Source organism: Paroedura picta, chromosome 10 (assembly GCF_049243985.1).
Source record: "Paroedura picta isolate Pp20150507F chromosome 10, Ppicta_v3.0, whole genome shotgun sequence".
Taxonomy (NCBI): Eukaryota; Metazoa; Chordata; class Lepidosauria; order Squamata; family Gekkonidae; genus Paroedura; species Paroedura picta.
The window spans coordinates 44,379,633-44,405,689 of record NC_135378.1 but is presented as its reverse complement, the minus strand read 5'-3'; the positions used below and the strand labels follow the sequence as shown (position 1 = coordinate 44,405,689).

Sequence of the window (26,057 nt, the reverse complement as noted above, 5' to 3'; positions counted from 1 at the left end):
CTATACATATAAATTAACCAAGGAAACAGTTAACCAAATAAGTACATTCAGGATGGACAAAAGGAAAGACTTATTTACACAATGAGTGTTTAAAATGTGGACTTCATTGCTGGAGAATGTAGTAAAAAGGGAATTAGATTCATGGAGCTTAGGGCTATCAGGGGCTACTTACCATCATGAGAAAGGGAACCTCCATATTCTGGGGCAATCAGCCTCCAAATCCCAGTGCCAGGAGACAACATTAGGGGAAGGTCTCAGCTTCTGTACCCTGTTGTTGGCCTTCCAGAGGAAATTGTTGGCCACTGTGTAAGTCAGGATGCTGGATTAGATGAATCACTGGTCTGATCCAGCAAGGCTCTTTTCATGTTCTTAAGTAAAGATGGAATGAACTAATGGAAATAACCTTATCAATTCTGTCTGATTCTAACAGAACAGAGTTAGATGCATCTCAGTTCAATTTATATTAACTACACTATAACCAAAGTTCAACAGGACTTAGAGAACAATCCTAAATTGGTCAGCTAAAGTATATTCAATAGGGTTTACTTCCAGGAAAGTGCTTGTAGGTTTGCACTGTTACTCTTGAGGAAGTGTGCACAGGATAGCAGCCTTCATCCCATGCCATTTAAGTGGGACCCTCCCCCTGTACATTTCCTTTTCCCCCCACTTAAACAGACATGTATGTTCTTACTAGAATGTCTCAGTAGATTATGAACATTTGCCATCTTGAGACATTAATAAGTTTACCTTAGAAAATAAAAATTACACGTAACACTCCGTCAGAAAAATCAGAGTTCAGTAACACCTTTAAGACCAACAAAGATTTATTGAGGGCGTGAACTTTCGAGTGCAAGTAGTCTTCGTCAGACTATGATCTCCTTACATGCTATATATTCACTGTCATGTAAGATTATGAACATTTGCCATCTTGAGACATTAATAAGTTTACCTTAGAAAATAAAAATTACACGTAACACTCCGTCAGAAAAATCAGAGTTCAGTAACACCTTTAAGACCAACAAAGATTTATTGAGGGCGTGAACTTTCGAGTGCAAGTAGTCTTCGTCAGACTATGATCTCCTTACATGCTATATATTCACTGTCATGTAAGATTATGAACATTTGCCATCTTGAGACATTAATAAGTTTACCTTAGAAAATAAAAATTACACATAACACTCCGTCAGAAAAATCAGAGTTCAGTAACACCTTTAAGACCAACAAAGATTTATTGAGGGCGTGAACTTTCGAGTGCAAGTAGTCTTCGTCAGACTATGATCTCCTTACATGCTATATATTCACTGTCATGTAAGGAGATCATAGTCTGACGAAGACTACTTGCACTCGAAAGTTCACGCCCTCAATAAATCTTTGTTGGTCTTAAAGGTGCTACTTGACTCTGATTTTATTGTGCTACTTCAGACCCACACGGCTACCCTTTTGACTCAGAAAATAAATCATACAGTGTTTGTCAAAATAACCAACTCATACAGTTGTGCTGTGCTGAATAAAGTTAACTGAGTATGACAAGAAATTCCTTAATATGAAAGGCTGTGTGAGCAATTGCGCAATTTAAAGTGTTCATTATTAATGTTACAGTATTTTATTCTTGCAAAATGTTTCTGGAGCACACCTCACAAATTTCCAGGGGGGGGGGTGAAGGAATTTTCAAGGCATAAGAAATTATTTTTCTCTAATGATATACTGGAAAGAAAATATTTGCACTAATTATTTGGACTGAATTCACAATTGATTTCCACCAGCTCTGATTATTTTTCTGGAACAACACTACTCTTCTTGTTTGTTTCAACTATTCAAGCAAATTCAATTCTATCGGAATAATTAACCTGTTTTAATTTTAGCCCTAAACTGAGCAGGTTTACTGCTAATTTTAAATACCACAGACTGCTGACTTTGCTGTGAAATCCAGAAGAGCTGATTCACTTGTTAAAAGTGAAGGACTATATCCTCCCACGTTAGCCCAGCCTACCAGTTATGATCTGCTTATATGTGCCCCTGTCTTCAGAGTTGAGGCAGGTGGTGATTAGAGATAGGACAAAGAGCCAGTGTGATGTAGTAATGAAACTCTAATGGACTCTAATCTGGAGAGCCATAGTTGTCTCAGAAATCTCTAGCCCCATCTGCCTCATAAGGTGTTTGTTATGGCAAGAGGAAAGGAGGGCAATTGTAAGCTGTTTTGAAACTCTATATGGTAGAGAAAAGTGGAGTATAAAAAGCAAGCCTTTTTCTTCTTCAAATGTGTGGCACCACCCATTTACCTGATACCTACTTTCCTTTCTGTCAGGTGCCATACTAAAATGCCTTTTCCCCCCATGATTTTAATGAAAAATTTATCTTACCATCATTTTAATGGTCTGATGCTTTTAAAAACTGTTTTATGGTGCTTATGTCTAATGATTTTGTTCGTTGGATTTTTAACACTGTGGCTTTTTATTGTGAGCCACATTGAGCAGGACTCTGTAAAGGTGTCATAGAAATATTCTAAGTATTCTAAATAAAAAAGTACATATATACAACTCACCACTTATTTTCTTATGTCAGGTTTCATATGTCATCTAATTATGTTACTAGCATAACATATAAACTGGGAAGTCAGTCTATCAACCTCATCAATTTTCACGTGTCTACGAGTGTGATATGAACCCCTGTGATTTAATACTTAAAAGTGTCAGATTAGGACTTGAGAAACTAGAGTTCAAAACACCATAGCCATGAAGGTCAGGTTAATAACCTTAAGCCAATTACTCACTCTCAGCCACCATACAGTCACGTGATAACAAAACAGGAAAATAAAGAACCTTATATGGTACCCTAAGCTCCACAGATTCGCCAGATCTATTCTGACATTGGCCCAGCCTAGGAAACTGAGGGAAGAGACAAAATCACCTCCTTATATTCTGGTTTTGAAATGGCGCATGAAAGACTTTTGAACGTTCCGAACAAATAAAATGTTTTATTTAACTAAAAGGAGAAAAGGTCAGGTGTAATGAGATGTAGGACGTATGTGGTGAACAGATCTTCAAACTGGAGGAACTCTGTGTTCATAAGAACACCAGATAATTTGACTAGCAAGCGGCGAGTTACCAGTAAAGAGGCGACTACTGCTGGCGTTGAAATGGCCGCAGCCTTTATTTTGCCCCCCCCTTTTACAGAGGGTTGGCACCCAAAGACCAGGTAAGTGAGCCTGAAAGAGCCCCAGCCGTCCGGCTGCTTGAATGTCATACTTCGTGTCGCTCGGGGCCCTATCCCACTCCCAGCCGGGAGGGCAGGTCACACCGCGACACGAAACACTTACCTAGGAGGCGACTTGTTGAGGACCAGCGGGCGTCCGCCTCTACCGGCTACCTCTGTCGCCTGGCCACAGGCCCCTGACCTCCCAGCCGGGTAGGTCGCGCCCTTATTGTGGCCGGCCTCGTTAAGGAGACCCCTTTTTTAGGGAGCCCCGTACGCAAACGGGACTCCCTACAAAACAGGCTCCTTCCTGGTCAAAAACCGCAGCTGCGACAAGTAATAACTATAACAACATTAACTATTTCCTCATTAACAGAAACCTTAAGGGTGGGTGGGTGGGTGGCTGTCACCAACACATAACATTTAAAAGGCAGGAACATATAACCCAGTTCCCCAAATCCTTCTTTATATACAAAACAGGGATCATTCCTCTTTGCTAGAAGCTATTTCCTTTTTTTTCCTGCTTGAATGAGGTTCTTCCTTGATTCATTCTCTCTTTTAGTCTCCTTTTCAATCCTCCTTCAGCGCTTATCTGTCTCTCTATCAACTGTTAATTCTCTACTGTCATTCCTTAACTGACTCTCAACTTCCTGTCACTCAAATGTTTTCAGGCATTAACTCTTGGCAATCCATCACACCAGGATGAAAGTTCTTTCAAGAAGTAAAATCTTTACAAATAACTACGTACATTTAGTGTGGATCTCTCTTAGTCTGCAGTAATCTGAGTCAGCAAGAGATCAGGTGTAATAAAGTATCAAACACGTATCTCAAAGGTGGAAAATATGCAGTATGTCATCACGGTTCTTGTTTAGAATTGATGATATACATCCAGTTCAGAAGGCCAGTGCTCTGATAAAATCAGAACAGAGTTGTTACACAACAGGGATATGGATATTCCATATTGAGAGGTAAATTACCACCTGGTGACTATTGCATTAATGAATGTATCTATATGAATAATTTGATGAAATGTATATGGCAATCTTTTCCATGGTGCAGCATAAGGGCACAATCAGGCAACATACCAGGCGATCCAGGAAAGGATCCATTGTTTGTTTTTAATGGTAGTAGCTAGTGTGGAGAGACTGATTCAGACAAGGAACACATCTTTTGTATGTAGGAGATAATTCTTTGTCCCTACTTCATTTTATAGAAGCATATTGTTCCATCGTGCTGCTGTTCTTATGGAAATATGTCCATATTATATATGAATCTCCCACAGTTGCATCTAGTTAGAGGTAGACCCTCTGGAATGTAGTTAATCCTGGGGAACATATGACTTCTGAGATGTCTTTTTTTAGAAAAACCAAAGTGCTTCTGTGTCTATTTTAATATTACAAATGTAAATTAATTTGTGGTAATTAACAATCTGTATTCCAGCTTTTCCTTTGAAGAGCTTTTAAAAATGGTTAACCCAGGATAATGTATTGTTTTTCTTCCTGATGCTTTCCTAGCTGATAATCAATATTAAATATAATGTATTCTTCTGAGGAACCACTTTAAAATCTTGATACTATAAGCACATATCTTTTGTGAGGAAAAAATATTCTAAAGTTCAGAAATGAGAATTTAAAACCCTCTGGTGAAATGCTACATCTTGCTGGGCTTTGAATATTTCAAGTAATACCTCCCCATTGATCAGTTTGAATTATTAGAAAAAGCATTATACCACTTGCATTGCTGGATACCATCAGTTTTGACACAGCAATCACATCACAATACCTCCTCCTGTACATTAGTCTAAAATATTTTTCAGGACGGGAGAGCAAATCATAAATCAAAGCGAATAGGAACTTGCAGAGTCTCTAGTTTTCCTCTCCGGAATATAAACATGTGCTCACAACTGCTGTGGGGCAGATAAGAAGTACTGTGGGTGACTAGCTACAAAGCTATTCTAACTACAATCTACAATAGTGAACAACATAGAAAATTACCAATAATCAGTCTACCTCACATATACAAGCTAAACTTGAAAAAAATCTACCATAAAGTAAATCAATATGATACAAATTAGTAATTTCCCCCCCCCCCCATTCTCCCATTGGGCTAGCAGTTTGGGAGCAGTTTTCTGTAATTCCCCCCTCTCTCTTTTTCCCCTTCCCTTATGGGGCAGCATAAGATCTGCAGTGGGAATGTAGCTTTATAACCAGTGTTTAAAACTGGTTTGTAAGTTGTAACTTAGACACAATGTAATTAGACACAATGCTGAAGAAAATACTAATCAGAGAATGGAAGCAGTGGAAAATATAAGCAGTTCTGCTATCCATAATTATGCTGAATTATTATGAATATATGCTCTTGTGAATGGGATGTGTACTCCTGGTTTGTAGGCAAGATTAACATGCCTTTAATGCAACAGAGGTAACTCATTTACTACAGAGTAGTCCAATCAATATTGGTGGGATTACAGTTTAAAAAAATCCTTCTAGAATAAGAAAAGCCAGGTAATTACTGACTATAAAGTAATTATTTTGCTTCTGCTTGTTGAAGGATGGCAGGCTGGGAAAAGTGGAAAAACAAGATCTTGGTTTCTGGAGGCAGTGGTCTGGAGTGGGAGGCAACCAGATCTTGGGTTCAACCGAAATTATCTGGTTGCTTTATACATTATTAGCAGCAGATGCAAAAACAGCGATATCAGAGGGTTCTCTATACTGTTGCTATCTGTACAGAGCTTGAATGCCAGCTGGTGAAATATCTGCTCTGCAGAATATGATCAATTACAGTCTAGATGGTTTGTTAGCTAGCTAGTTCATCATTATGACAACTGTTCTGACACTCAATAAGAAAACACAGGGCATATCCTCATCTTCTCCTGATTCAGACATTATTTTATTTAAAACATCCAGAGCTTTCACAGTTCTTCAAGGCCTTTCAGACGGAGTTCTTCTATCAGGTCTTTGGATGAGGGCAGGGCTAAGATCAAACCGACCTCTCTGTGGGGAACCAAGCCTTCACACTAACATCTATGATTCCTTCGCTGGCTGTTGGGTGAGGGAATGGTTAGGGAGTCTCATAATCTGATTTTATTGTTAGAGGATTGTTGAATGAGTTTTATTATTTCAATTTGTATAACGCCACACATCTTTCAAGATGTGGCAATACAGAAATCCAATAATAAATAAAGAAAATTAATAAGTTGCTTTGCCACCTAACTTGGGGTCTCCAAGGTAGTGAACAATAAAAACTCAAAACAATTCTTATAACATCACACCACAATTGCATCAAAACAGATAATCACAGGGATGGGACAAAGAGTTCATGAGAATCTGTGGGGCAGTGCCATATAAAGCAGAAGTCTTTACCTGGTAATAGAAGATAATGATAGGAGGGGACAGCCCAATCTTCCTTGGGAAGGAATTCTATAACTGTTGTGCCACAATAAAGAAATCCTTTTCTTGGCTTGGCATAGTACCTAGTGCTACCCTATTGTGAACACGCACACTGTGAACATGTGTGCTTTTTAAGTTACCCTAATGCTGCTGGGTCCTCAAATAGGCCACAATTTACAGGTCTGAATAATTTTATGGTGCATAAAGTTCAGAAGATTAAATGGTCCTGTGACTGCAAAAGCAATCTGAACAACCTTCTAGTAATGTTTGTTTTGTAAGTCATTCTTCTGATAACAAACAATTGAAGTTAGATTTCCTTAGACAATATATTTCTGCTGGGAATTCAGGCTTAAAAACAGGCCACGTTTCATACTTATGAATCAGACTTGCTTCTGCAAAGAGGTCCTTTGTGATTCTGCTTTATTGCTAGAACAAAAAATAGCTTAAGAGAGCTGGGTTTTATTGTCTGAATTCATTATGTTTGTTGTATGTCTTCTTATAGCTTGTGATAATAGGCTACCTGTTTCTTAAAATATATAAGCCAAAAAACCTACAATACCCTTGCCATAAACCCACTACCAGGCAAGACAGTCTGCCATCCACCATTTCTAGCACCGGTTGTATTTACAAGTACAACGGGCTTTAAATCTAGTAGTTCAATAAATATTCAAGGAACTTACCATAAACTTGATTTAGTAATCCTTAAAGCAGCCCTGTAAAGTTGGACCATTATTAGTCCCATAATACATAATGGTCAGGTGAGGCAATGGTGAAGAGGTCTGAAAGGCAGAGGCATACTTAAAACCTTCCAATGAATTGAACTGTGTTTTGAATTAAAGACATTCTGTGTGTATCTCTGTGTTCTAAACAGTGGTTTCAACAGTTTTCAGCAAAGCTCACTAAGGTCAGTGCACCTGCCTTGCATCATGCCCTGTCAGGGTCCAGAGTGAAAGCATAAACAGGTGTGTGGAGTTCCTATTAGGCTGCATTAGACTCTCAAAGTAAAGATGTTTCTCTCTCTGTTGAGAACATTGCCTAGTATGTATTCTGTTCAGCTGGTTTAGAATTGTTCGAATCCTACACTGTGCTATATAGCACAGTCATAACACAGAAAGTATGATTAGATGGGATATTCCTATTAGTAAGGCTCTCCATGCTTTTCCTCAATGCCACCTGAATTTCTCCCAGTGCTCTTAAGAAGCAAATGTTTAGTGCTGCTACAAGTTTTAGGGTCTGGAGAGGGATATGAAGGCACTTTGACCACTGAAAGAAGTACCATGTAAAGTCTGGCTTTCTTCCTACCGTGTAAGTTTTACTAGCTCACTTTATTGTGGCACAGTTGCTTTACATACCTACAAATATCTAAACAGTATTAATGCATAGGGTTCAAGCAGTGTAAATGTGAATTCTTATGAAATGCTGATAGTCATTCCCACTTATCGGATTGATAACTATTTGTTGTAGGGACAGCAATGCATAACAAAATTCCCAGATATTCTGTGTCTTGATAACAATAGTTGTCACATGAACATGTAGTTATTTGTAGGGTTGCCAACCTCCACTTGGGACCTGGAGATCTCTCACTATTGCAATTGATTTTGAGGTGATCAAGATCAGTTCCCCTGCAGAAAATAGCTGTTTTGGAGGATAGACTCTATGGCTTTACACCCTGCTGAGGTCCCTTCCCTCCCCAGGCTCCACCCCCTAAACATCCAGATATATCCCAACCCAGAACTGGCAGTCCTACTTATTGAAAACATGATCAACATCAAGTCAAGAATGAAAGATTATTTTTGCTCAGGTCTGTTTTTTCAACCTATTGGTAATGATGGTTATTAATATGAAGGTGTAGGTACATCATACTAAGCCCTCCATCTGATCTCTGTGATCCAACCAGACTCACAAATACCACATAGTCAGTCTATTTTTAAAATTGGGATTTGTGATCACAACATTTGTGAGAACAACTCACAGTTCCTATACCCGAGCCCCATCCCTGCCCTCTGTTTGGCCCTGTCCTTCTCCTCAGCAGCATTCAGGCTTGCTGTCCCTTCATCATCTCTCCCCCACCCCTCTTCCAGAAGGTCCTCTTGGTCCTCTTACACACTTTATACTGGAGCTACTCTAAGCCCCCCCCCCCACTCCTCCCACATGTCCATCTTCCTGCCTCTCCCCCAACAGCTAGGACCTTGCCCAATCAGTTTTGAGGGCTGTACCTTCTAGGCTTATGGTCGTCAGCCTCCATATCTGTTATATCTCTTCTGTTATTATATCAGTATTTAATTTAATGTCTGACAGTGGCCTACCCAAGGATGGGGTCCAGTTGTGCTGCATCATGGATGTTGTTTCAGCAATGTCTGTGGATGAAATAAGTCCTTAAATACTACTGCAAGGAGTTGGAGATACAGGCCTCTCCACTCCAGAAGAGGCTGTCAGTAGTTAGATGCCTTTACAACAGCAAATACTATGATGGAGCTGAGGTGGTTCAGGGCTGTTAAAGGCCTGAGGTGTTGGCTGGGGAAAGACCTCTGGTATGGCAGCAGGTTTTGGAGCACAGGTGTGATAGATAGTAAATGATTAAGACTTTAACCAGGTCAAAGAGCCTTGACTGGCAGGGATTCGATTATTCAGTAGAGTCAGTTAGGAGTGCCAGTTGACAGTGAGAGAGCAAACTAACCAGGCAGAAGGATCCTGAGTTAGGGAAGTGGGAAGCTTAGCCCATCACTAACAATCTGAGGGAAATAGTTCCTAGCTGCTTGGGGGTGATCCCTAACCAGTAGATAAGGAAGAAAACTGGAACTTGTGTGAATGTTCCTGCCTTCACCAACTTTAGTATCTGTAAGACAAAGACACATATACTTGTGTTTTTAAACAGGGAATGCCAAGAAATCTCTCCCCTCAAATTTTAAAGACCAGTCTGAATAACAGAAACACTTGTTTGTGACAAATTATCTAATATTCACTTTTATACACAGTTACCACATTCCTGTTTCCTGTTCACCTTGTGAGTCCTAAACCTGATTCCTACCTGGCCATTTCTCCTCCCAGTGAAATAAAACAGTTTGATATTTTTAATTTACCATCAGTCTCTTGAGTGTTATAATTAAACCAGGACAAAAAAATGTTTAGTCTCTTCCCTCACTTCCCTGAACTAGGTCAGCATCTAACAATATCTAACAAATGACTGAGTGGGATCATCAGAGAAAAACAGAAAAAAATGAGGAAAGAACATGATAATGGGAAGCCCTGTGCAGGAGGGTGAAATCAGAATGAGCAGTCTAGTTCAGAAACTTGAGACTCCTAGAGGTGCCCCAATTGTCTCCAGCTGCATTATTGTTAGATGCCCAGCTACCTTCTTCTCTGAGTCTTCCACTTCTTCAACTGAGGAGGAGGAGCTGGCATATTGGTCCATGACAGTATTTGACAGTGTTTAACAATAATCTACAACAGTTTTAGTGTTTGCAGATTTTAACAGTAGTTCCATGTTGATGTATCGTTATGATTTTCTGTCACGAGTAACCTGCACCCCCTGTTGGTGGAGGATCACGGCTGTAGCGGAAACAGAAGAGGTAGGCACACAGCCAGGAGCTGTGCATCTGCCAGCCATGACTGCCCTCTCTGCTCCGGGTCCTCCCTGCTCCTTCCAAAGGTGGCAGAGCAGCTGGTAGAAGCTCTACTGCTGTCTTCAGGGCCACTCCAGTCTCATCTCACCATGTTGCCTTTGCAGGTCTGTGTGCTGACATGGAGGAGGGGACTGCTGTGTTCTTCAGGGCTGAGTACCAGCAGGAGCGCTCCGTATTGCCCCTGATGCCACAGGCATCTCTGGGGCTGCAGGTTTCTTCTCAGGCCTAGGATGCCAGCCCTGGCCTTGGGCAGGTCCAGGCGAGTCTGTCCTCTCAGTAGGCCAGCCAGTGCAGGGAGGTCTGGACATTTTCAAGCTTTTTACATTCAGGTAACACTTCCCACATTGAATAGATTGCCATAGAACCACTGGGCATATCCTATAAAAACCCATAGCACACTGTACTTTTGTACAGTGAACATTAATTTTGTACAGTGCACTGTAATTTGTACAGTGCACATCATCATTACCAACTATAAATGTGTTCTAGAACAGCAATCTTCAAGTCCTTAGACATGTTCAACATGAGCCCCCTGCGTCTGCCCTTGGAAGGACCTGCAAATATATATGCTACTTGTTTCTTTATCCAAGTATTCCAAGAGGAGCAGTGGGATTAGATGAAGTCATTCAACAGTGCTGAGAGTTCATTTTTCACTCCGGCAGATTCAGCATCCCCTCCCCACAGAGGTTCTCCCTTTCATTTTCTGTCTTCTCATACCTTAGCACAAATTAGTCTATGCCTGCCCACTCCTCTGAGTCATTCATCTAATGTTTTGGATGTGCTTGAGACATAGAACCCCACTCCCAATAAGTGAGATCATAATCATCTCTCTTTTTCTTTCTTTCATGGGCTTTGAGTCCAGCGAAACCATTAAGAACAATGTTTTATTCAAAGTTTGTATTCAAAGTTACCAGTCCATACATATAGATAGGGGGTGAGCAATAAATTACCATGAGCCTCTTGTGGCGCAGAGTGGTAAGGCAGCCGTCTGAAAGCTTTGCCCATAGGGCTGGGAGTTCGATCCCAGCAGCTGGCTCAAGGTTGACTCAGCCTTCCATCCTTCCGAGGTCGGTAAAATGAGTACCAGCTTGCTGCTGGGGGGTAAACGGTAATGACTGGGGAAGGCACTGGCAAACCACCCCGTATTGAGTCTGCCATGAAAACGCTAGAGGGCGTCACCCCAAGGGTCAGACATGACTCGGTGCTTGCACAGGGGATACCTTTACCTTTACCTTTAATAAATTACCATCTAACACAATGAAAAAATTTAAGATTCAGAGACCAAACAGGAATAACAAGTATAGCATATAAAGTTACTATTTGTTCAGGTTTAATTCCAGAGGAAAACATATTGAAGGAAATACGTATGTCAAATTAGAGATTGATGGGAAGAAGTATCCTTAATTGTGGAATGTTGAAAGTGTGTTCCATCTATCTCATCTCAAGCATGGAGGTGACTTTACAGCATCTTCTTCTTTGAAGTGGGGAGACAGGCTGTGTACAGTTATTTCCCCAGGTGTTCAAACCAGAGAAATACACTCCAGTCTACCATTCCAAATTACATTACATTCTATTATTCGTTATGTTACATTGCAATCTACTATTCTAATGCATTATTCCAAATAAAAAATAAATTAAAGAGGACATATGACCCTTCTGGAGGATTAGTAAAAATACAGATGTAAGGGCTGAATAAGATTAGCATATATAGTGAGATAAGAAACCAAAGTCCAGAGGATTCCTGAGGGTTGTTGTAATAACTTAAAACTCAACAGTTTCCCTTTCTAGTCTTTTCCTGAAGTTCCTTTGCAATAAAACAGCTATTTTGAGGTCATACATTGAATGTCCTGGAACTGACATTATTCTACACAGTTTTGTGATTCTTGATGTCAGATTTGTGTCCATTTATCCTTTGGTCTGACATGTAGAGAACAAAGGGGCATTGTTAGCATTTAATAGCATATATCTTGTTAGAAGATGAGCATGTGAATAAGCCTGAGATTGTATGGTTAATGTTGTTAGATCCAGTTATTGCATTGTCTGGGTGTATGTGGCTTCAAAGTTGACATCTGGGTTTATTGCAAGCTCTGGTACCAGTGTCCATGTTCAAATTAGATATAGCATGATTGTGGATGAGAAGTTGTTGAGATGAGAGGTAGTCTGTCGGTATACATGAAAAGGTACATATTGCCAACTCTATCTTATAGTGACTCACTAAGATCTCATTAGAGAAAGGTTCTTCCCAGTCCTGCTAACATCATTTCCCCTAACCAGAGATATCAAAAAATGAAACTTGGACCTTCCACATGAGAAGCATATACTCTGTAACTAAGCTATGGTCCCTCCCCAAATACTAATTGCCTGTCTTTGACATGAAGGCATTTTTATTCTTCCTAGCTTCGGAAAGAGATTTGGCTACACTATAACAACTAATAACTGAGCATTTATGGGGTAGTAAAACAATTATCCGTAAATACCTGTGGTGAAAAACTAAGGAGGATAAATCAGATGTAAATCATTGTTCCATTAATTATACTACAGATTTTACAAGACAGCTATATATATTGATTGACAGCAACATCAAAAGATAATCCACTCTTTCATATCACTGCACACTGCCAAAACGTATTGACTAGCACTGACTACTGTTGAATTTATGATATTAGGATTACATGCAAATTAGATGTAAGCAAAATAAATATTTCTGTCTGCTCTAGTTGTTCCAGCTTTGTTTAGTTTTCAGCCTACATAGTATTAAGAATGCAAGAAAACAGATGTGTCAAAATGTAATGTTATATCCCCAAACACTAGTCTGCAAATGTGGTTCAAGATGGAAGGCAGAAATGCAAGTAATAGAGATGCCTGCAATTAAACTGTGAAAAGACAGCGGTTTCAGTAAGCAAGCAAAACAGTTATTTTCCACCTGTGTAATCTAAGCCAGGGGTAGTCAACCTGTGGTCCTTCATATGTTCATGGACTACAATTCCCATGAGCCCCTGCCAGTGTTTGCAGACAGGGGCTCATGGGAATTGTAGTCCATGAACATCTGGAGGACCACAGGTTGACTACCCCTGATCTAAGCCATGCTCTAGTTGCTAGCAACAAAGAGGCTGTTCTCCATGCAGTAATACTGCATCTTGGTGAAACTGTGAAAAATAAATGTACAAAGAGCTCACCAAATGTGATAGTCAGGACCAGGGGTAGTCAAACTGCGGTCCTCCAGATGTCCATGGACATCTGGAGGGCCGCAGTTTGACTACTCCTGGTCAGGACCATCACTATCAGGAGGTCAAGAAGCAAAATTGTTAAACTAGAACCACAAACATATAGCATAAATGTCCCGTACAAAATGAGGGAAATCGGTCTTAGATATGCTTCATTCTATAACTTGTTTTGAAATGTTTGAGTTATACCAGGTATTTAAAAGATGTCTCCCTGAAGTCACATTACAAAAATTACTCCATAAACTATAAAATGCACATGATCCCTAGAGCTCAAAAATACAAAAGAAAAAAAGGTATAACACATTTAAGAAGCTGTGGCAAAAGAAAAATCTGGCTGAATTAAAAAATATGACAGTAGCACACATGGGACCAGGTTTATGCAAACTGGTGTCTACACAAGGATCTTTGTGTTAGTGTGGTTTCTTCCTGATATCTGAAGGAGACATAATTGATTTGACACATCACTGAAGCTCCTACACCACCGATGAGCCCATCTGACCCCAATTATTAGGGCGGCTGGAGTGGCCTTAAGTGGAGTTGTGGAGGAGAGGGGAAGCTAGAGAGCCCCGAAAGGCGGGATCTGGCAGATCCTCTCCTCTGTGAGGTTAGACTAGCTGTTAGGTGTCAGGTTGGGTTGGGCGGGCTAGGGAGGATTTTTTGTAGGGGCTGTGTAGGGAGGGTGAGGTTAGGGTGGGTTAGGGAGGGAATTGGTAGCAGCTAGGTTAAATTAGATTAGTTAGATTGGTTAGGGCCAGTGAGAGGGAGGAGCTACAGCCGCTCTACCCAAGGTATTGCAGTAATTAGATAAGGTTTGGGGCCAATATACAGGGCACTACTGGCTGTGTCTAGACATGGCATGGTCTGCCAGACAGGAACGACAGAGTGGGCATGGAAGGGGAGAGGGGGTTATAACCCAACCTGGGAGAACTATTCCAGCACTTCTGGGCCAAGGGAGGTATGGCGGTGGGAGGAGGTTCAATAATAGGGGGAGAGCGGCACACGTAGGTCCAGAAAGGCCCCGACCGTGGAAACACGGTCGGTGGCCTGGTCGATGTGCTCGCTGTCCTTCAAACCTCCGTCCCATCCCCAAATTTGTAGGAGAGAGGGCTAGGGCGGAGCCGGTGCTGATGCTATGCAACGCCAGGTCGATCAAGAACAAATCCTCAACCCTGCGGGACTATTTCGCAGGGCATGGGGTAGACCTGGCGTGCATCACCGAGAGCTGGGTGCGTGAAGGTGAAACAGTCGCCCTTAAAGATCTTGCGCCACCCGGCTTCTCGGTCCTCCATCAGCCCCGGCTCCATGGTAGGGGGGGTGGGGTGGCGATCCTAGTCCGGGACAGCTATGCCTTCAGGGCTCTCCCAGCACCATCGATCCCAGGAGTTGAATGTGTCGGCCTGACGTGGGAATCGGTCGAGAACGTGGCCATCTGGGCGGTGTACCGTTCACCCACTGCCCCGCCCGATGCCCTGCTGGGCCTGCTGGAGGCGGCGGCCGCCTGGACATTGCAGTTCCCCAAATTATTAATTTTGGGGGACTTTAATGTCCATGCGGATTCGTCGGCTCCAGGACTTGGCCTGGACCTGGTGTCGGCCATGGCGACACTGGGGTTCTCGCAGTTTGTTGCTGGTCCCACTCATCAGGCTGGCCACACCCTGGATTTGATCTTTGGTGCTGGTGTTGAGATCGATCTGGTGGCTAACAACATCGTTCCGTGGTCTGACCACCATACCCTGAAGGCTCGCCTACGGATGCCACCCCTCCCCTGTTTGGGTGACGGACGCATTTTAGTCCGCCCACGGAGACTTATGGAACCCGAAGGATTCCTGAATGCTCTGCGGGACCCGATGCCCTCCGGTGTCTCGTTGGAGGCCTTGGTAGAGGACTGGCAGTCCCGCCTGTTGGCCGCCATTGACGAGATAGCCCCTGAGCGCCCTCTCCGCCCTCGCCTCAAGCAGGCTCCGTGGTTTACCGCGGAGCTTCGGGAGAGGAAGAGGGAGGTGAGACGGCTAGAGCGAGTGTGGCGGAAGACCCGCGACGAAGCTACAAGAACATCTCATCGCACGCTTATGAGGGCGTATGAGATGGCGGTGAAAGCGGCAAAGTGTGACTACTTTGCTGCGGAAATCGTGTCCGCTAGCTCTCGCCCAGCCCAATTATTTAGGGTAGTTCGGACTCTTACTGCCCTCGAAGGAGGGCACCAAAATAGTAGACAATTGGAACTTGGCTGCGAGGCTTTTGCGAGCTATTTTGCGGATAAGATCTTGTCGCTCCGTCGTGACCTTACTGCCACAGTTGATACAGTTTGTGAACTAGAAGCTCCGTGGCCGTTACGGGGGATCAGGTTTGATGGCTTCAGGCGGCTCTCTTTATCCGAAGTGGACAAATTGCTAGGGTCAGTGAGGGCGACCACTTGCCCCCTTGATCCCTGTCCGTCGTGGTTGCTTAAGACCAGCGACCCACGGGTAGGTGTTCCCCTGAGGGAGATTATAAACCTCTCCCTTACATCGGGAGAATTCCCTCAGCGGCTCAAGGAAGCAGTGGTTCGCCCTCTTCTGAAAAAACCATCGCTGAATCCGCGGGACCCCGCCAGCTACCGCCCGGTATCGCATCTTGCATTCCTGGGCAAGGTGGTTGAGAGGGCCGCCGCGGACCAGCTCCTAGCATTTTTGGAGGAAACTTCGGCCCTTGATCCATACCAGTCTGGCTTCCGTCCTGGCCATGGGGTGGAGACCGTGCTGGTCGCCCTGACAGATGATCTCCGGCGCCAGCTAGACCGGGGCGGGTCGGCCATTCTCGTGCTATTAGACCTGTCAGCCGCATTTGATGTGGTTGACCACGAGCTCTTGGTTCACCGCCTCGCTGATACTGGGATTGGAAGGGTGGCTCTTAAATGGCTATCCTCCTTTCTAGAGAACAGGTCACAGAGGGTCGCTGTGGGGGAGGAGTTATCCGACTCCTTTGCACTCCCATGTGGGGTGCCACAGGGAGCGGTGCTCTCCCCCACGTTATTTAACATCTATATGCGTCCCCTGGCTCAGCTGGTACGGAGTTATGGGCTTGGGTGTCATCAGTACGCTGATGATACCCAGCTCTATCTCTTGATGGATGGCCGGCCAGATCTCCCCCCAGAAAAATTCGCCAGTTGTTTGGAAGCAGTGGCTGGATGGATCAGGAGGAGCCGCCTGAGACTCAACCCCTCCAAGACGGAGGTCCTTTGGCTAGGCCGAAGGGAGCAGGAACAGGAAGCGCGTCTTCCCTGCCTGGACGGGGTACAATTGTCATCTGTGCCCCAAGCCAGGAATTTGGGAGTGATTCTGGATACCTCACTTTCCATGGAGGCCCAGGTCACTAAGGTAGCTCGGACGGCGTTTCTCCATCTACGCCAAGCTCGGCTACTAGCGCCCTACCTGCCCCCGGAACACCTGGCCACTGTGATCCATGCAACGGTTACTTCTAGATTAGACTTCTGTAACTCGCTCTACGCGGGCCTACCCTTGTCTCTAACCCGGAAGTTACAGCTGGTACAGAATGCAGCTGCACGGGTCCTCACTAAATCATCTTGGAGGTCCCATGTTCAGCCTCTGCTGAAGCAGCTGCACTGGTTGCCAGTTTGTTTCCGGATTAGGTTCAAGGTTTTGGTACTAACCTTCAAGACTATACGCGGCTTGGGTCCTGCATACTTGAGGGACCGCCTATCTCCTTATGCCCCCCGCAGGGTACTTCGCTCTGCGGGTAAGAATCTGCTGATGATCCCAGGACCCCGGGAGGCACGCCTGGCCTCGACAAGGGCCAGGGCCTTTTCGGTCCTGGCCCCTACCTGGTGGAACGAGCTCCCTGAAGAGCTGCGGGCCCTGTCGGAGCTCTCTGAGTTCCGCAGAGCCTGCAAAACGGAGCTCTTCCGCCAGGCGTTTGTCTAAGGCTGGGTGATGGCCCGGGGCTAGATTGGACCCCTCTCCCCGGAGGGGGGAGGCCAGTACTAGACTGACCTGGTTCCCCAGATTGTTCCACCCTATGCCCAATTATCCATCCGTTCCCTTCTGCTCATCCAGTGGGCCTGTATGGGAATAGTTTTTTAATCGCCATCATTGTGACTCAGTCATTATTTTAATGGGGTTTTAATGGGGAATTTTAATGGTTAATATATTGTATTTGTTTTAAAACATTGTGAACCGCCGCGAGCCGGTTTCCGAGAGCGGCGGTCATACAAATCAAATAAATAAATAATAATACTTCTGCAAGTCTCTCTAGCAACACACCTAGTTTCAGAGCTTTGACAATTTCATGAGAGTGAAACTGACAATCCCTGAAAAAAAGTTGGGTCATTGCTAGGCAGTGGGAAAGGAGTGAATGTCACAAAATGATCTGTGCAAGGGAAAGAATTGTGTCAGTCATTGCTAGTGATGTCCCAGTTGTAAGCCAGTATGATTGTTAACACAGTTCACAGAACATTCATGTTCATAATGAAAGGGCCACCTTTGAGAGTGGAAGGACCATATGTGATCTGAATGCAGGGAAAGTGTCATTCCTCTGCAACATAGGCTAAAACAAAATAGGTATAAAATATAAATTCCGTCAAGAATGAAGTAAGTGCTATCAGACTAACCTACCTCACAGGTGCTGCAAGAAAAAAAAGGAAAGCAGAACCATGCATACCACCCCAAGCGCCATGGGGCTTTCATCTCTCCCCCCCCCCCCCCAAGAAAACAAATAAGTAATAGTTGAGCATTTTCTTACTAAAAGCATTTTGGTACGCTGATCTTGGAACAAAAGGCTTTTGCCACATTCCAAGGGTAGATGAACTAATATGACTGCACATTAATTATGTTTACAGATACAAATCACATACACCATATTTACTTTGCCATCCTAAGGAGAGTTACATCTTTGTAAGTTCATAGGTTTTTACGGACTTAGGATGTACCTGCTATGGATTACGTTGTTAAGCTGTTATCTGTTTTTAGACAACTTGCATTAGAACAAAAACCCTACGAAATTCTCCCATCTACGCCTTAAAGCCAACAGGCTGTTCAGCCAAAAAAAGACAGCAATATATCAAAAAGGTATTGTTGTTCAATCTTCTCCTACCTTCTTAGGCCATTTTCTACAAGCTTGATGTTTAAAAAGTTTAATATCATTCTTTTTTCTCAACAGATTCAGGGAACAATCTTCCCAGCACCAAGTTTTGATCCTGTTATGGATGCTCAGATGCTTGGTGGTGCTGTACAAGGAATAGGTTTGTATGTCTGAATTACAACCTTTAGTGTGGCATACTCTTAAATCCTGCTGTGACATTATCACCAATCTCACTTTAAAAGAAAGAGATATATTCCTTCCTGGTGTAATTAAAAAGCAAGACATGATGTAAATAATGGTTTACAATCAAAGAAACAAAGGGCTGTACTTTAGGGAATTATAGTGCGTGCAGTAGTCACAAAATCCTGTGACAAGATTTCTACAAAAAAACAGAGACAATATTTTTTCTACCACTTCTTTAAATAAAACAATTAGAAACTTAATTATATCTTATAAAAATGGATTCATTTTAAAGAAAGCCAATGTTGCACCTAAAGTGCTACTTGTTGCTACAATAAGAAAACTCACCGTGCAATTCTAAAGAATTCTATATTTGTGGAAGTCATTAGGCTTAGAATGGTGAACACTGTTTAGAATTGCACTGCAAGACTTCAATCTTAACTGGGCATCTAAACTTTTCCTAAAAACATTTATCTCAAAAAATGTCACACAACACCACCCATATGTTTTTCAGACTCTGCAGATCTAAAAAAGCAGTCTAGGAACTCATCGTTAGACCTTTTAAAACATTAAATTGGAACAGAAAGGGCCATTCCACACCTGTAAAATAAAGTGAAATGCTTACCTTTTGCAGACACCATATTTTTGGTGTTTTGCATGACATCACCAGCATCCAGCACCCCAGCAGCAAACCAGCAGATACATCCTCCATTTTTAAGCAAAAAGTGGGAAATACCAAAAAGTGGGTTCCCCAAACTATCTGGCTTGAGTGAGAGGAAAGACCCCAGCAAGCCACACACCAAGGAAATGTGTGGAGCAGAAGCAGAGCTATCTGCTCCTACAGTGCCTCCATTCGCACCCGCCTCCCTCTCCCTTCTACCGAGGATGGGGATTTTCTTTTTCTTTTTTTTTAAGCAAACTGCCTGGAGCAATGACTATTTAGCCAAACAGTTTGAAAATCTTTACTTTAAAGCACAGACACTGTTTATGCTTTTAGGAAGTAGTTATAATTGCCAGCCATAAACTAGTGACCATATGTTGTCTTTAAAAAAAACAGGTTGCTGAAATTCAGAACATTATTCAGAAACTAGTGCAAAGAAAATAACAAACTAAAAAAGGTCCTTGTATTCTAGTTATTCTACAATCTTTCTGCACAAACACACCTGCCATTCCAACTCAGAATTCAATGGTAAATAACCATAAAACTTGGAAATCAGATTTAATCTGTATTTGTGGGATGTACAAGCACAACAAACAAGGGGCAGATATAAATCTGCACACAATGCCTAGGCTCCTGCTCAGCGAAAGCCATTATCCATTCTCTTGATGTGCCCTTGAGAAATATGGCAGTGCATCTGATAATGCTAACTATTTGTCAGCAGTACACTAGCACATCAAAGGCAGGTTAGTGCTCTAAATACAACTGGTGTCTGTAAACGCCAGTCGGATAGTCATCTGTTGATATTGTTCTACAGAACGTGTACCCACATAGGCAGAATAAAGCACAGCAGCCAGTGGCAGGTGCTGATGATGACACTAGCGCAATAAATAAAAATCACTGTCCCAAATGTAATAATTATATTTTCTTCCCCCTGAAGACTGCAATAAAGATGTGCTGATTGACATTCTAACACAGCGCTGCAATGCACAGAGGCTCATGATTGCTGAGGCTTACAGGAACATGTATGGCAGGGTAGGTTATGTTAATTTTGCTCTCGTCTTACTTTTCAGTCTCCCATTCCAATTACTGTTGCTGGTTTTATATGATATTTCTAGAGTAGTCAATAGCATTGCTTCCTGATTGGCTTGATATACACAAATATACAAGTATTTGTTTCTTAACCATCATATTTCTGTATGTTGTAAGATTAGCGGTAGTAGTAAACTTCAGGTCTACAAGATCAGGAAATGTTTATCCCATTTTTCTATTTGTTTGGTATTGCCCTTAGGCTTATCTTTAAAGACCTATGCTAGGTAATATAGGAGGTAGTATTTAGCGGTTTAGTGGTTAGCAAGTACTTTCTTAATCTCCAAAAATTGTCTTCTATGCAGTATGAGAAGTGGCTATTTAAGAGCTCAAGTCCACCACACCTTTCGTAATGTAGATCTAATTGAGCAAATATTCAAATAGCCCAGCTGAGGACTTCATGAAAGAAGAGACTAGTAAAATTAGAACCATTTAGACAGACTCTAACCTTAAAACAGGTTCTCACATCAAAATGCAGTGTCCATGTCAGCACATTCTCTTTTGGATAAACTCATAATGATTGGCCAAGAGCTACAGTTGATGACAACTCAGGCCAGCCAGGTGGCTGGTGGGAATGGCTGAAAAGCTGCTTTTAGATGGGTGCTAAATCAGACTATCACTCCACATGTTATGTTTCTGTCATGTTAGAAGCGAGCATGCCAATGTTACACTGAGGCACCCTGCAACAAACACATTAAATGGAAATGATGTTGTGATGGATAGCACTTAGAAATTAAAGCTCTGCTGAAACTACAGCAACAGTCAGTGAGGAGTTAAGAGAAGATGGCTCTACACGGCTCCAGGGTTAACAAAGAGGGGGTGGGACAGTGAGCTTCATTTTTAGAACAGAAAACATGCTACTAAGGCATCTCAGACTTTGAAGAACAACATCCCATTTTGGAGGGAAAATTTTCCTCAGAGTGGGGAAGTATGCAGAAGCTATCATCATAGATGTTTATTTAGTGAAGTTTTATTCAGTCATTCCTCCAAAGAGCGCAGGCAGTATATATAGTTGTCCTTTCCACCTTTATCCTTACAACAACTCTGTGAAGTAGGCGAAGCTGACAGAGATTGGCCAGCAAAGATCCACCCAGTAAGCATCACTGTAGCTACCACACTCAATCATGATAAAAGTGGTTGCTATGATTAGCAAGGATTATCATCTGCTAAATGGGCTAACAATGGGAAATCTTGGTATATCTTCATCCACATATTGGGACCAACATTATGGACTTTATGTGGGGAAGAAACAAGGTGGTATCATAAAGAACTACTGTGTATTTCACAGCTGCAGCCAGAGATCATGATCCGTTCCACTTACTGACTGATGTTCATAGGGATGCTGGAGGTATTCACACTTGAGACAATAGGGGTTTACATACCCTAGAAAAGGTCAAAACAAGAAAGTGTTATGGTTGAGGTAGCTGGTAGCCAAACTCTCTGTTGAACAGAGATAAGCAAGATTTATGACTGAGCTATATGGTTGCAATCCATAGGACATTCAAAATGGAACATTGGCATATCAAGTAGTTACCCCTGAATTAACTGGAATCAACATTGTAAATGCAAACATGTCAGCCTAAATGTGTTGGAAATTGCATAGAATTAGTGCTGCCTCATGCATATTTTGAGCTCGGATGCAATTTAGCTTTTATTTCTATCAAATGATGCTTTACATAGCTCATTGTAAAACAATAAGGCCAGTCTCACCACTTTTATTTCTAAAATGGGGGAAATTAATCATAAGGAAGTTGTTAATTGTGACATCAGCATGAATTTCAAACTGCAAAAGGATGACATGAAAAAAGAAAAAAAGATATAACTACTTGTTTCTATTACAATACCATCCAAGCTTGTTCTGCAGTTTAGAAATCTGCACAAACCTCTCTGAGATGACTTCTTGCAATTACCCTTCCTGATTTCTCTTAGCCAAGATAATTAGAAAATGTTAATAATGACAACTCAGAGTTGTCTTGTCTTATTTGTCACTGCTCTTCTCCATTTACCCAAGTTCCAATTGCAGGGGGTAATTTTTAATTAGTCTCCATTTGTATTATTAATCAGTTTTCCTACAGGCATGCTGTCAGCAGTGAATGTCTTAATGAATTAATTTCTATTCCATGTGTGATTTAGTGGCTGTCAAATGTATCTAATGTGCATTCAGCAAAGATTACATATTGTTTTTTCATCATAAATTCATTTTTAATTTGTATGTCTTTTTTCTCATTGCTGCTATGTGTGCTATGTTAATTATATGCACGGGGCCCATGGTTACCTTTAATTATTTGCCTTCTGAGAGCAGCTTTTGAATTAATGGTACTATATTTCATTTATAGTTTATACTACCTCTTTATTGCTGTATCCCCTGATACTGAAAATAATCATATACAATTCACAACAAAGTACTTAAAGGCAAGTTGTGCCGGAGGACATGTCCCCTTACGGTTCAATTCAGTCAATCAAAACTCAGGCCTGAAGTTGGGAATCAATGCAAGATAAACACTGATTTTATAGGAAGACAGAAATCCCTATACATCAAGGTTAATTTATGTATGGAAATGTTTTTCTGAGTGAAGATCTGCTTCCATCACTCCTTTAGTTTATGGACACTACCATAAACTTGTTTCCATAGTCACGTATTTAGATGTGTGATCTTATCATAACAACATATCATTCCTATACATAGGATGGGCATAGATTGAACAATAGTTAGGTAATGTAAGGCAAGCTGAGGAGTCACAAGCCACCTCTCACAGCCCTTCCTTTCTTATCTGTAAATGACCCTTGTCTCCCTATGTTCTAGTCCAGATCGATACTAAAACTGATTTGACTTTATGCACCAGGCCAAAACATTACCCTTTATCCAGGCTTTTAACCATGGGTTCCATCTTTCTATTAAGCTTTGCTCCTAGCCTGAGTACTGTTTTCTCAAACATTTCAGAACTCTCCATTTTATCTGCTTTTATGCTGTTACTTGCTTTTATTGGCTGTTTCTCTTGACATTCTCTATAGACTTGGTTTGATTTATTGATGCTATTGGTATGGATTACTGATATAATGTATTTCTATTGTTATTTATTGTCTGCTTTTTTATTGTTGAAAGCCACCTGGACAAGGTCTAGAGAGGTGACCTACACATTTTCTAAATAAATAAGAAAGCCCATTTTTGATGCCTCTCACTCCTAAGTGCTGTTGGCTTTATATTCCACTTGGTTACTAAACAATGGCAATTAGACATTCCTTGATACGATGGCAAAATGTGTCTACAAGGTTGGTCTAAAGTTAGGCTGGCCCTGCTGAGAAGCCTGTTCATTGGGGGAAATTAATGTGATACATTGTACTTAAAGGCACACCAATCAATCATATAGAGGCCTAATGCTAGGCAAGGTAAACCTCTCTTCAGTTAGCATGGTATAACTAAGCAAGGCCTACCATGCTTAGGTCTTAGAAATAGCCAGGAATGCTGTTTTACAGCCTAATGACTCTCAAGAAGCAGATCCTGGCATCAAGCTGTAAGGAATGGGAAAGAGAAATATGAACCAAAATGGAAATGTATTTAACAGTGTTTTTCCCAAAGAACTTAAAGGCATACTCTGGTCCCATGTGGCTTTGACGGATTTATTATTTATTATTTACTGACTTCATTTATACCCATTTTCCTCCCAAATGGTGACTTAAGTGGCTTACAACATTCTCTTTTTCTGCATTTTACTCTCACAACAACCTCATCAGGTTGTTTAGGCTGAGAGTGTGTCCTTGGCCCTAGTTCACTCAGCAAGCTTCCATAATAGAAAGGGAATTCAAACCCACGTCACCCAGATCCTAGTCTGACACTCCACCACACTGTTTCTCTTTAGTCCCAAGCTGAGGATAAGGGTTATAAATGCTATAATACGACATAAAATCATGGCCATTTCTTCCAACAACATGCCATCCCTCTGGTTGGCCCTCGGGGGGAAAGGCCTACCCCACTGAGGGCCACTCAGAGGGGCTGGTGTGCACTGTGGGGGGGGGGCTATGATTACAACAATAACATGTGGGAAGGCACTTTTTCAGTTTAAATATGTTCACTGAGACAAAACTTCTGAACTTCTGCTACATATGAGAATGTGTTTATTGCCTGCTCTATCAGTCTTATGCCAAACCAATGACTATCCAGTGGTAAATCCAGTTTCAGTTTATTTGTTTTCAAGACTCCAAATTCTATTGCACAGGATTATGAGAAGCATAACTCTAATTTTCCTTTCCCAAGGATTTGATTGCAGTTCTTAAAGAAACACTCTCACATCACTTCAAGGAAGTTATGGTTGGTCTGATGTATCCACCTGCATCCTTTGATGCCCATGAGCTTTGGCATGCTATGAAGGTACACACACAAGGATTCTTAACTGATAATCTTCCAATAGTTTGAAGCAAGGTGTGACCAGCAGTTGATATCTGGCTTGTTTGTCTGTTCTCACCTTGCTCATTTAACCTGGCTAGCTTTATACTCTTGGTATTTGGGTGTTGGTAAATTTGAAATGAGAACAAATAATTGAGGCAATCACTGTAACAAAATACATACTAAAGATAAGGGAAGTCCAAAAGCTGATTGCATTTTTATGAAGTTCTTAGCACCCATGGTTTTTACGTCAAATCAAACACATCATACATTCAGTTCAATAATCTGACTGCAAATATAAACCCCCCACACACATGCTGAGTAATTTTAAATCTGTGAAGTGAAGGCATTCATTGTAGTATTTGCATGGGTAACTACTATGGATGCATGTTCAGAATTTCCTGGCTTGTTTTGCATACACATTAGAGTTGCCATCAGCAGAACATGCACCATTTCAAGTCAACTATGTAGGCTGTGTACTGTTTTTGTACATGTGCAGTTGGGAATTAATAATCTAATGGAACTCATTGTGGTGGTGCAAGCTGGGAAATGGCAGCACTGAGCAGGCTCACATTTGAGAGTCAGGCAAACAGACAAAATAGCCAAGGCCAACATGCCATGCAGCTTCCCCAAGTCCCTACACTAGCAAACGTTATACAATTATTACCTATTGGGAATACTAATGGAGCAGATTGGGAAGGGCAAAATATTTTCAATCCAGCAATTAGGTTAGCCAGGCAAAATGGACCAGGCAATAGAAGAGAAACAAGCATGCAGCAGCACTCCTCCCCAGCAGGTCTGAATAAAGCTCTTTTTTTGGGGGGGGGGTGATTCTTTAAAAATGTCCAGAGATAGGTGTGGGACGGGGGGGGGGGAGTTATGAGAACTTCTGTCAACATTTTCTGTTTAAATGTGAATGTGTGAAGAGCTATCAAAGATTATTTTCAGGTCTGAGGGTCCTGATCACACTTCATGAACAAATTGTGATCCAAGCAGATGGATTGCTGATTGTTATGTGAAAAACTTCCAGGTATATGCATCATAACTGCATCATAACTGATGTATTGAGCGTAACAATCAGCACAATTAGCTAAACAATTAGCTAAACATAAAAATCTCAAGACATACCAAAAGCTAGTGACAAAATTAATTCTGGGTGGGTTAAATGATTTTGTTGTTTCAGTGATTTGATTTCAATTGTTCTAACCACCCTGAGGACCTTGCCCTAGATGGTCAGGAGTGACA

The 26,057-nt window shown here is 41.9% G+C and overlaps 1 protein-coding gene and 1 long non-coding RNA gene across 2 annotated transcripts in view; one reads left to right on the top strand and one right to left on the bottom strand.

Moving 5' to 3' along the window:
• The window catches only part of LOC143818971 (uncharacterized), an 81,654-nt gene extending 72,499 nt beyond the window's left edge, over window positions 1–9,155 (bottom strand). Inside the window, exons 1-2 of the long non-coding RNA XR_013224705.1 lie at window positions 8,888–9,155; window positions 7,262–7,360 (exon numbers count right to left, since the gene is read on the bottom strand). This is a non-coding gene — a long non-coding RNA (uncharacterized LOC143818971). The remainder of the gene's footprint in view (window positions 1–7,261; window positions 7,361–8,887) is intronic.
• The window catches only part of ANXA10 (annexin A10), a 39,959-nt gene that overhangs the window by 628 nt on the left and 13,274 nt on the right, over window positions 1–26,057 (top strand). The window contains exons 2-4 of the mRNA XM_077299945.1: window positions 18,583–18,664; window positions 20,283–20,377; window positions 24,684–24,797. Coding sequence (XP_077156060.1) covers window positions 18,583–18,664; window positions 20,283–20,377; window positions 24,684–24,797 — 291 coding nt within the window. The remainder of the gene's footprint in view (window positions 1–18,582; window positions 18,665–20,282; window positions 20,378–24,683; window positions 24,798–26,057) is intronic.